We start from the raw sequence: 13,218 nt of genomic DNA on the forward strand, positions 1-13,218 counted from the left end.
TATATTACCATGAGACTGTGTTCGCATGATAACGATGATAATGGTCGCAGAAACTGTTTTTTGCCTAACGGTATTTTAACATAGACATCGTGTTTTTTGATGGTTACAAAAAAAAAATTAAATTTTATAGATTATGTATAATCAATTAATTCAGTGATCAGAATTTTAAAGAAACTTTTTAATAGAATAAATGAGAACTCGAAAGGGCAAATACGTGGAATTGTAACGATGTGTTAAGGTGTAGGAAGATTTAAGATTAAGCTGTTACTGTTAATTTGTGTTTCCGCCTGTTTGCACGCGTCTGACCATAGACCGGCACGCTCTACTGCGGCTGCCAGGCATCCGCTGCACGTGAGCAATCGTATTTGAATATAACATCTGTTTGATTTGTTTTTACCAACTTTGTGTACCACTAATTACCAGTGGCGAAATTCAGAAATTATTCCTATTTCCTCGAAACAAAAAACATAGAATCTCGTCTTTTTAGATATATGATTTTACTTGGATATGTCTTACAGTTCGAACACCTAACCGATTTTCTGTACATTTAGTATTTATAATAATAGACTTTAGACTAGCTTCACGTACGAATATACAGGGTGGTTGGTAACTGGCGGTACAAGCGGAAAGGGGGTGATTCTACGCGAAAAAAGAAAATATAGAATAGAAATCTTTCGTTCGAGGCTTTGTTTTCGAGTAAATCAACTTTGAATCTTATCTCGTTATAACGGATCTCACTGTAGATCGTTGTCTCGATGGAAAAATTAAGAAAAAAATTTTTATTCTATATTTTCGACTTCTTTCGCCCCCTTTCCGCTTGTACCATCAGTTACCATCCACATCCATTCCATATACATCCTGTCCATAAAATTATGAAATACCTACATTTTTCAATTATGTTCAAAATTCTACAGACCTCCCCCTTCCCCGAAATCTCATTTTGCGCTTTCGTCAATCATAAAAGTTTATTTGCGAAAACAAGCAGCCCAAGAAGAACAATTTGCGTCAGTCTAAAATTACCATCACGCATCAAGGAACGTACCTGACGTCAACAAACCTGAAGTCCCTCCCATATTTAACTCTACTAAGCCAACCACGGGAGTTCCGCGTTCAAAATACCAATCGTTCGTTTATTTGCATGAGAAAAGATTTGTCGGTGGCTGGGGAGGAAACGAGCCGAAGCGCGGATAGGTGAATGTCGGAAGAGAAGGGGAAAACTTTCCGAGTCCTGAAACAATTTTCGTTTCGAACAGCTCGTCCTGCTGGTGGGGAGGGTTGCATAAATATTCGAGGTTGCGCATCGTGCTCGACATAGTTGGAAACTGCTGGCAAGCGAACAAGTGGTGGGGAAGGAGCACCACAACCTAGTTTCGCCACAGCTCAGTACCAGTTGCGCTCCATACGAGTGTTCATCCAACCTGCTCGAAAGGGTGGAATTCCAACGTGAAGACATTGAGTTCGGTGCCATCGGTGAGTTTAAATCCACTATATCTTCTATGAAATCATCGTGACGCTAAATGTAGTTACAAGAAATCATTCTAATTTATTTCTGTGTGTAATTTCTTTTCTTCATTTCGCGTTGTTTCTTACTTGGTCAAAAAGGTGAGGAACTTTTATGCGAGGATACTGTTGATAAATTTGCATCGTCCATCCTTTATTGAATTTATACGCAAGACCGTCGACGTTGAGTTTCGCTCGATCATTGTCTATCGAATAATTATAAAATTTATTCTGATTTTTGTGCGTCTTCGGTCCTTTCCTTAGCTTTGTCCGATTCTTTTTTATTTGATCTGATTGATTGTAGCAATTTAAATACGAGGAGACTGCTGGTCAGTTCGAATCGATTATTTTCTGTGCAGTAATCGTAGCAAAATGAATATATTCTAATTTATACGTGTCCTTTGTCCCACTTTGTGCCCGCTCTTTTTCCCCTACTTTCTACTGTTTCGAGGCATGAATGAATCCTCTGAACTTGTTGCTCTGGCAGTGAATGAAAAGTGAAGTTTAGGATTGGAAAGTGAAATGAAAGTTTCAATTCCTCGCTTGTGTTTCACCTGTGGAAAGAATCTTCATCAGAAGTTTGACATTTTTGATAGACGCAAGTGTTTGTGCTTACATTTAGATTTTAGAAAGAATTTTGAATTGTATATGTCGATTACGTATATTGGTCATTTAAAAAAATCATAAACACTGTTCAAACTTCTAAGGTACAATGAGAAAAATACAATGTTCATCATTTTATCTTTCCCATGCATTACTGTACTATTACTTAGTGCTGGAAGTTATAAATACCTCTTGTCGTAACTTATCAAAATGTTCTGCTCAATGATATAATCCCATTCATCCCCTGTCATTCCCACCCACCATTTACATCTCATAACATAATAATAAAACAGTACTTGACATGATTAATAACATATTAAAAGCGTCACCTAGAAGAGATGAATTATTTCATAATATAAACTTTCATGTTTATTAATCCCTTAATGTTTTTGTATTCTAATACTTTTGTATATCGCTTATGCTGTAGGTTGAATATGCAAATTAATATTTTTATAGATATAATTTAAATAATACTCGATAATAGCACTGGATAATATTATATCGAGTACTATTCCTCGAATATTTTACACGTTTTTCCATATTACATAATGGAACATAATTTTTGTCTAAATTACGATGCTTCTAATTAAATTTAAATATAAACGAAAGATTGCTTTCCTTCAAAGTTATTGAAATTCGTAAGAAAAGCGAAAGACAAAACAGAATCGATGTATCGATTAATTCCTTAAAAATTTCTACTCGATAACTGGCCCTTAACATTTCACGAACTATACGCGTTTTAATATTCATGGTTACAAGAAAGTAAGAAGAAAGAAGCCGAAATAGGTCGACGCGTGTTAGCGGCATATTTTTTATTCATGTACCCACTTCAAAGTCGTCTATACGTACCTCACCGACCTAATACGAACAGCTCTCTTTTCGGTCTCCTCCCTTTTATTTCTCTCGCATTTTTCTTCTTCCATTTCCTCCTGCCCCCCCTCTCTCTCCCTCTCACTCTCTCTCGTTCGTTCCTTTGGCCTGGATATTTTTCGCGTGGTTCGAGCAACGATGAATTTCCGTGCCGCGAAATTGATGACACGAGGGATAATGAAAATTTATCGAGTATAATAGCCGACGTTCTGATCAAAGACCAAGCCAATCCGTGCCTAAAAAAAAAAATTTTTGGATACCGTCAATGAAGCTGTATTATATTTACATATAAACTATATTATATATGGGACGCAGGTGTTCTATATTAAACATAGCTAAATGTTGGAATACAACGATATCAGTCGCATGCGGATAGAGTGTTTGATCGTACAGATTCTTCCATTCGTTGCCCAGCGCCATCCCCACTAGCGTACGTTCGTTAGATGTACCGCGGCGGCTGGCGTGTCACAGACGAAATTCGAGCAACTGTATATAACAAACCGAAATTCCGAACGCCTTATCGCGTGTGACCGTCCGGTCAGCACCCGTTCTCAGCCGCCTGAGTGGCATTCGATCACTCCAGCCGTTCTCCGAATTTTACACTAAGTATAAACAAAACCTTCTCCCACTCCAACGAATGGAAGAATATAAATGCTCCCTTCAAAATCATCCAGTCAGTCTAATAAAAAAATTCTTAACTAATCCAAGTATCGAAAGTGTATCATCGCGAACCGAAAAAATTGTATAAATTGAGTAAAAAATAAAAAGAACTTTATCTCCTTTTCGGAAATTAACAAGTTCCTTACTTTTTACCTTAATTTTACACGACAGTTTTAGCGATCCTGCCAGGATCTATTCACTTCAGTGCAAACGAAATTACGATTTCGGCGTACGCGCATCATTGAAGATCGAAGGATCAACGGACCCAGTGCGAATCTTTGCTACTACGAAGCCCTGCAGCAACTTTCAACGTTCCATTACGGTGAAACTAGACGAGAGGACTACGGTCAGCGCAGAGCAAGCCTACGAATAAGATTCGGAATCTAGAACCAACCAGAGAGGAAACATCCCTGATACTCCTCAACGGTCATAGCTACTACGGTAAGCTGAAAAATCTGGATTCATTTTCACGATACCGTGTGAGAAAACCCAGTTTCTCAAGCGCTTCGAGTTCAAATAGCAACAGTAGTTCAGAATCAATAAGCTCAATTAGAATCATGCCCACATCACGAAAAGACAAAGTCGAAACTATTGAAACCGTTTCTACAAACGGAGGTACGGACAATTCGATTCGTGCCATACTCGACGTAATACAAAAACAAATTGAAATTCTTGCGCAACGTGTAGAAGAGACACAACGGACGGCCGACAGTGAAAATAAGAAGCGTGCAGCGGAAATAGAACTATTAGGCAAAAATATCTCTAAAATAAAAATAGGACGCGACGCTACTACAGAACTAGGCTCCCTTATTACTATGGACGAATCTGTTGCCGCGAGAGATAGAACTTCCCCACCATGCGTTCCAATTCGAACAGAAGAATTCAACCATCCCTCTTACGAAGACCGTCCACCGCAATTCGCCTCTCCGAGCTTACGGGCCAAAGACGCGATAGTATGTATTCCGCAATTAAACGGCGAAGACAATATCGGAGTAGAAGAATTCATACGCGAAGTACGCGAATTACGAGCCATGTGTAGCGAACCCACGCTACTATTAAAAATGATCAAAATCGGGAAAATCACGGGTAAAGCCGCAATGGCCATCTGCAATATATCGATATACGAATACGGACACCTGTACGATGCCCTAAGACGAAACGTAGCCACCCAAGACTCTGTTAGAGAACATCAAGACCAGCTACGCGAAACGAGACAGCGTCACGACGAAAGTGTGCAAAGTTATATCATCAGATTCCGCAGAGCACTCAATAAGTTACAATACAGTATAACGAACGAATACCGTGACGAAATTACTAGACGAGCTATGAACGACAGGATTTTAAAAGACTCCGTGATCGATTTTATCCGAGGCCTGAAAGGCGAAATAGGACAATTACTACTCGTCAATCCACCATACAATATCCTTGAAGCCGAAAAGAAAGCCACCGACATCGAGCGATTCTTCAGGGAAGATCGAAATCGACGACTAAAACCAATAGAACGATTACGACTTCCTGAGCAGCAACGACTAACAACCAATAATCCTAATCCGATCACTAAAAAACCAACTCCAACACCCAATCCAATGCCAAGAAGCTTCCGACAAACCGAACAAATACCACTTGCCCAAAGGACACAATTAAAATGCTTCAAATGCAACCAAATCGGACATGTCTCCAGTCAATGTAAAAATTTTCGAACACCCAGCCAATTTCCGAGACCACCAGCAGTCCACAATCTCGAGACACACAAGGAAGAAATAGAGGAACCAATAGACCAGACCTACGAATTAACGCCACAACAGGAACACTACCCACAGTACTTTTACGATCCGACGGACAGCGACATAAATTCCTCATTGACAGCGGAGCAGGAATTAATATACTCAAGCGAAGATGCGTATTACGACTAAGAATAACAAAAGAACGGAAATTCTCGATGGGACACTCTAAATTTAAAACCAACGAACACGCTTTGATAAAACTATTTGGCAAAACTCTAGAATTTTTTGTGGTAGAAGACAACTTTCCAATTATATAATTTATATTGAATTATAAATTCAAATTTGAACTCTCGAATCAACAATTAAAACTTGACAATAATATACTTTTATTGCAACAGGAAAACGACGTACCTCCAAAATAAGCAGTGTCAAAAACAGTCTACCTGGAAGGAAAACCGACAACGATATGCTTTATCAATGGTGGTGAGTGCCCAGCCAAAATGACTAATTTTATCGAAAATTCAAATACGTATGATCAAGTCTCCACGTTTAAAGATTTAGTTAGACTTTCGCATATAGAGAAAACTCTCCGTGAACCAATCGAAAAGATATTGCTGTTCTACCTCGACGTATTCAATCTAGAGACCGACTTATTACCATGCACTAATCTTGCTAAACACACAATAACGTTAAAAGAAAATAAAATCATTAACACAAAATCTTACCGACCGCCTGAATGCCATAAAGAAGAAATCAAACGACAAATGGACGAAATGCTACAAAAGAACATTATAGAACCATCTGATTCTCCTTACAATTCACCAGTCTGGGTAGTACCAAAAAAGGCAGACGCCTCAGGGAAACAGAAATGGCGAATTGTAATAGACTTCAGAAAAATAAACGAACTAACTGACCAGGACGCATATCCATTACCTGACATAGACGACATACTATCCCAACTAGGCAACGCAAAATTCTTCTCAGCCCTCGATTTATCCTCCGGATTCCACCAAATCCCAATGGACATAGACTCTAAAAAGTACACAGCATTCTCCACACCACAAGGACACTATCATTACAATAGGATGCCATTCGGTTTAAAGAATGCACCTGCAACATTTCAACGCATGATGGATACCGCGCTAAGAAGACTCATAAATAAACATTGCTTCGTATATTTAGACGACATTATAATATTCGGACAGTCGATTGAAGGGCACAATAGCAACCTCGCGATAGTATTGCAACGCCTACGCGAACTCGGACTCAAAATACAGCCGGACAAATGCGAATTTCTCAAACCAGAATTAGAATATCTTGGACATATAGTAACCGCCGAAGGTGTAAAGCCAAATCCCAAAAAATTAGAAGCCGTTAGCAATTTCAAACAGCCACGTAATCCCACAGACATCAAATCGTTCTTAGGACTAGCAGGTTATTACCGTAAGTTCATCAGAAACTTTTCTAAGATCGCGAAACCATTGACCGAACTTACAAAAAAGGAGACACCATTTCATTGGACAGATAAAACCCAGGAAGCATTCCAGACATTAAAAGACAAACTCTGTTCATCACCCGTACTAAAATTCCCAGACTTTGCGAAACCATTCACATTAACGACTGACGCCAGTAACGAAGGTATAGGTGCAATCTTATCACAGGACGGACATCCATGTTGTTATATCTCGCGAACTCTAAACCCACCGGAACGAAATTATTCCACTACAGAAAAAGAACTTTTAGCAATAGTATGGGCCGTGAAACGCCTCCGACAATATCTGTTAGGACGGAAATTCCTCATCCGAACCGATCACCAAGCACTAAAATGGTTACAGAATTGCAAAGACCCCTCATCACGCTTGATGAGATGGCGATTAGAACTAGAAGAATACGAATACGACATAGAATACACGAAAGGAAAAGATAATACTGCAGCCGACGCACTATCTAGAATACATGTTCTGACCAGACGACGCGAAAATTTGAACATAGAACTCGATAAAAAATATCACGATTGGGAAAAATCTACCGACGCGTTACCCAAAATTCTCAAAATGACTCCGAACCGTAAATTTTTCTATCAATTATTCAAAACAGAGCTAGGAAATTACGACAGAATCGAATGGTTAACTAAATTAAACGAAATTATTCATATAAACGAAAAGATAAGTATAGGCGACGACAGTTTCACAGAGACCGAAAAGAACGCGATCAAACAAATTTTACTATTCCTGAACGACACCGTAAAAGAATTAAATTTTGCATGGGAACCAATTCAAACATATAGCGACGAAGAAATAGACGAATTATTGAAAGAAAATCACGATTTAGTAGGACACCCCGGTATACAAAAGACATACGACCGCATTCGTGAACGGCACAGAGTACCAGATTTGATGAAACGTATACAACAACATATAGAATCATGCGACACCTGCCAAACATCTAAAACTACACGTATCAGACCGCGCGAAGAACCTTGTATCACCGACACACCCCTCGAACCAAACGATAAAATTGCTATGGACTTATTAGGCCCACTGAAAAAGACGAAAAAAGGCAATCAGTACATTCTATCCATACATGACGAATTGACAAAATACTTAATACTCGTACCACTAAAAACTCAGCAAACGGAAACAATTTGGAACGCACTCTTGAATCATTACATTTACATCTTTTCCGCTCCAAAAAAGATATTAACTGACCGCGGACAGAATTTTATATCTAGTTTAATGTAGCAGTACGAAGACGCGTTCAAAATCAAACATATCAAAACGACATCCTTCCACCCACAAAGTAACGGATCGTTAGAACGGACACACGCAGTAATAACAGACATGTTAAAATCGATACAGCGAAATTCGGATGAAGAATGGGACGATCAACTTAACTTTGTATGCCTTGCATATAACACAATGATACACGACTCTACTGGTTACACGCCATTCGAACTCACATTCGGACACCAAGCCAATCATCCCTCCACAATATCCAAGAATCCCCAACGCACATACGCAGACGAAGTCACGTTCCGCAAAAAGGAATGGGACTCTAGACTCCGACACGCTCGCGAAACATTGATCAAAAGTAAACAGCGATATCAGCGCGATCAAAAACGTAAAATTATAAAACCTCAATCAGTTTTCAAAGAAGGAGACTCTGTTTTAATACATAACGATCATAAAAGGCATAAACTTGATGTGGAATGGTTAGGACCGTACACGATTGATAAAGTATGTACTCCATACTATCTGATTCAAGACAAAAAGATACACGGTAATCGTTTAAAACCTTACTTTCCAGGTCGACGCTCCTCTTTGCCGGAATAGTATCCGCGCAAATAAATATTACACCATTAGAAGGAAACTCTGTATTCGTAGAAAACATAGGAAAAGGATATTTATACAGCGACACTGCCAATGTAATAGTAGGATTAGACACTAGCGACATATACGAACAGATAAGCGCAATAGAATCATATAAATTAACGATAGACTCACGTGCAATCAGCAAACAATACGTCGAAGAGTTAGGCGGATTACAAAATCGCATCAATAACCTAAAACAACTCGCAAAACACTTGAAAGCGTTAACACATACCCGGAGCACACGAGGTTTGCTTAACATCATAGGTTCCGTATCGAAAAGTCTGTTCGGGACTCTCGACGATGATGATCTTACGCTCATAAACAAAAATATGGACAAACTATTCGATGATAATAATAAAATCAAGACCATAATAGCTAATCAAACAGCACTTATTAGAAAAATTGTAAACTCAGAAAACCTAAACCACTTAGAGAGATCATATAGTGATATATTAAAATTACAACAGCAGGCAAATATCGATAGATCTATGCTTAAGATGATCATGAAAGTCGACACCGCGATGCAAACTTTACACTTTCAATTAGATGAAATACTTAACGTCATGATATTAGGCAAACAAGGAATAATTAGTCCACAAATACTTGACCCCAATGAATTCATAGAAAATTACGCCAAGGCAATAGGTAGCCAGATGTACAACACCGCGATTTCTGCCAAAACCGAACATTTTCAATTCATACTCGACATCAGTGATCTTAAAATCTTCACAATAGATGACAAAATATTTTTCAAAATCATAGTACCTTTAGTCTCTAACACAGAATGGAACATATTACAAGTATATCCTATCCCGAGTAAAAGAAATGGAGTATTTTTGGCTCCAGTAGTCGAACATCAGATATATTTAACTTCAGGTCTTTCATTTATAAACGCTGATATCGAGTATTTCAACAAACTTTGTAAGAATCGAGCCGGAACCACTATATGCAAACAAACACTACCAATCCATGACAGAAATTCAAAAACCGATTGTCGCAGCGAAATAATAAATTTCAAACCACACATTGAACATTGTCAAATAACTGTACTTAAGATTGAAGACATTAGCTTTATACCGCTCAAAACTAGCAACTGTTACATTGCGATACCAGCAAGTCCGATAGAAATAGACACAATTTGCCAAACGAAACATACCTTACAAAAACTTGACAAGCCTTCCATCATAAGAGCTAACACTTCTTGCGATATATTGTACAAAGACGAACACATGCGTATAGGCGAAACAAAAAACGAAGTCATATACGAAATCAAAACAAAAACCCTAGCGCTCAAAACAAACGATAGTTTCACTCATCTATTAGATAAACTCGAGCGAGCACCGAAGATAATAGATAATTTACAAGGCTATAAAACAACGATCGATAAAATAGGCGACGAGATAGAAGCTCTTAATTTCGAATATAGAATAAAAAATATACAGTATTGGGGACTAACCACGCTCCAGATATTAGGGTATATAGCATTAGGCATACTAGGTATATATGGATTAAACAAAATAGGGGTATTCAAATGCATCAGGAAATGTATACCGAACAAATTATGTATCAATTTATTTTGCTGCCGAAATGAAACTGTAATCAACAGCCACAATGCGACAGCCCCACCAGTACCACTCACCCTGGGCTCAACACCCAACATCTATATTCCAACCAACACATACCACTCAGATGAAGAGGAGGAATCAGCTGTACTTTTCAAGCCACGTCAAGTCCGATTCCACAAAAGTCTTCTGAAGAAAACTTGAGGGATCAAGTTCAATCTAAGAAGGGGGGAATGTCACAGACGAAATTCGAGCAACTGTATATAACAAACCGAAATTCCGAACGCCTTATCGCGTGTGACCGTCCGGTCAGCACCCGTTCTCAGCCGCCTGAGTGGCATTCGATCACTCCAGCCGAATTTTACACTAAGTATAAACAAAACCTTCTCCCACTCCAACGAATGGAAGAATATAAATGCTCCCTTCAAAATCATCCAGTCAGTCTAATAAAAAAATTCTTAACTAATCCAAGTATCGAAAGTGTATCATCGCGAACCGAAAAAATTGTATAAATTGAGTAAAAAATAAAAAGAACTTTATCTCCTTTTCGGAAATTAACAAGTTCCTTACTTTTTACCTTAATTTTACACGGCAGGCGCGTGCATGCTCTTCCGAGAACTCGGCGGAAGAAACGTAAGGATATGGATGGAACATTGGGCACGTCGGTGTCGCGCCTTGACAGCGTAACGCTTTGTATCGAGAAGCTGCTAGAAAGTTCCGTGGCACGTGACGTTACACAGACATCTACTCAGGTCACACTCATTATAGAGAGTGGGGGTTCAAAATCTTTACAAGCGCCACAGGTCACTAAGGCAGTTAGTCTGTGAATAACTGGCCAACTGTCTACATTCCAGAACGCACATTTATAGCTCTCGAAATAATTGTTTAATAAATATCACATTATATTATTTCAACATAAACATTGTGTCTTCCACAGAATATTAATCCTAATTCCAAGATTAAATTCTAACACTAAATATAGGTAAATGCAATTAAATAGAGTTAAATATACCGTAATGAAATATATTTAGTTTATGAAACTTTTCCTACATTAAATGGGAAAATTATTCGCATAGTTGGAAATTCGTGTAGTATCTATAATAAAAATTTATAAAATAACAAGACAGCTCAGAGGACTTTTCAATATTTTTTATTTCGGTATATATACTGCATTTCCATTAATCTTCGTTTCAGATATTTTTAAAAGTTACTTATTAATATCACTTCTAGTCATTTTTTAACATTATTCGATAAAGTTACATTAACAAAATCGTGTTTTTCAATTATACCATTTACTACTCTTTATCTTCATGATTATAATTGATTATACAAGTATCCCATATATCGTAGTGAAGCAATTGTGTATAGTTGTAGCATTGTAAAGTTATGACTCGGAGACAACAAAATCGTAAAAATTCTTAAAAAAATTGGTTGACAGAATATCCTACCAAGTATTATTTTCAGCGAAGCAACAGGTTTTGTCAAACGTATAACCTTTATAAATTTCTGACGTAAAGTATTTCAAATCTATCTTCTCCAAAAAGAAGAACGTCGTAGGATAAAATTGTACATTTTAAAATGTACATTGTAAAATTATACATTTTCGATTTATTTCTTCACGTAGAAAATTTTACCTTATCCTTTATAGTACGATTAATGAGACGCACTAAATATTTGAATGCTACGAAACTCGTAAGAACCAGTTGTACTATACTTTAACCAGTTACACATACTAAACGGTATCAAGTAACTTATCGATCAGTATCGCTTTCCTTTAATATGAAAGAACGAAATAAACGTAGAACAGAATTTTTACGAACAGAGAAAGTATCAGGTTGTCCGGAAAGTGTCTTTCTTTCGCAAGCGTGTCTTTTACAAGGATGCACCTTCGTACAAACGTAAAACCAAGTCTGTGAAATTTATCTCAACAGAATATCGTAATTCGATAAAATAATATAAAACAAAAAGACGTTGTGCGTCTATTATTTCCTCATAAAACGAAAGAAACTTTTTGGACAAGCTAATAGTTTTCGAAAGATTTACGACTTGTCTATGGAAGACGAGGGATTGAAAGAACGCCGAAGAATGAGGTTCAATGGATGAACCAGCAGGAAGTTCTCGAAGCAGCCGCGAATCGCGAGTACCCCCTCGAAAAGAGATGAAAGTGAATCGAAACTGTAAGACTGTTACGACTTTTCCTCTCCGATATTCGTGAATTGAATCACGGTCAACTCAGCTTGAAAGAGAAGTTCGATTAAAAATCTTCTATTGTTAAATTCCTTAGTCACTCAGGCAGATCCATGCGATTAACTCTTAATTAGTATTCTTGGTACAGCAATAGTTACTCAATTTTAGAGTTTCAATAATATACGTTGATTTGTATTTCGTACTTTACGTAATAAGTATCATTGATATTATTTACGGCGTAACACTAAATAATAATTTAAATTTCAATATTGAAATTCTGTAATCATATATTAAAATATTGAAATTGTATACTGAAAGTATTTCATTCTGTTAGCTTAATTTGCTCAGGAGCCACGCTGATCACCTTCATAAATTCAAGCACAGAGAAAAATAACAGAAAACAATTACAAACGCTTTTGAAAATTTACCTTGGAGCCTGTGACTTTTTACAATTCCTTGCGATAGATAATTGCAAATTTGGAAAAATAGATCGTTCGTTTTTTAGCATGCTGAATATTAATTATATTCTTAAATAATTAAATCGAGGAATTTTATATTAATTTTATATTTTTCACAAGGCTGATCAGTTTCTCGTGTGAAAATCTCAATGAAAAGAATTGATATGCTATTGTTAAATTAATCCTCGTCTTAAATCCTCGTTACTGATCTAATTTATACAAAATAAGGTTACACACTTACAACAATAAAGAAGCTATAGAGCGGCGAAGATATCCTCAAAGA

At 37.4% G+C, this 13,218-nt stretch overlaps 1 protein-coding gene across 1 annotated transcript; it reads left to right on the forward strand.

Annotated features, from left to right (window-relative positions):
* Positions 1-1,357: 1,357 nt before the first annotated feature.
* LOC143304871 (uncharacterized) lies at positions 1,358-10,641 on the forward strand. Its single transcript, XM_076627345.1, has 4 exons — positions 1,358-1,470; positions 3,805-4,074; positions 5,756-5,840; positions 8,664-10,641. The coding sequence occupies exons 3-4, from the start codon at positions 5,824-5,826 to the stop codon at positions 10,492-10,494; spliced, it is 1,848 nt and encodes a 615-aa protein (XP_076483460.1). The 5' UTR covers positions 1,358-1,470; positions 3,805-4,074; positions 5,756-5,823; the 3' UTR covers positions 10,495-10,641.
* Positions 10,642-13,218: the final 2,577 nt, after the last annotated feature.

This window comes from Bombus vancouverensis, unplaced genomic scaffold, assembly GCF_051014615.1.
Source record: "Bombus vancouverensis nearcticus unplaced genomic scaffold, iyBomVanc1_principal scaffold0061, whole genome shotgun sequence".
NCBI lineage: Eukaryota > Metazoa > Arthropoda > Insecta > Hymenoptera > Apidae > Bombus > Bombus vancouverensis.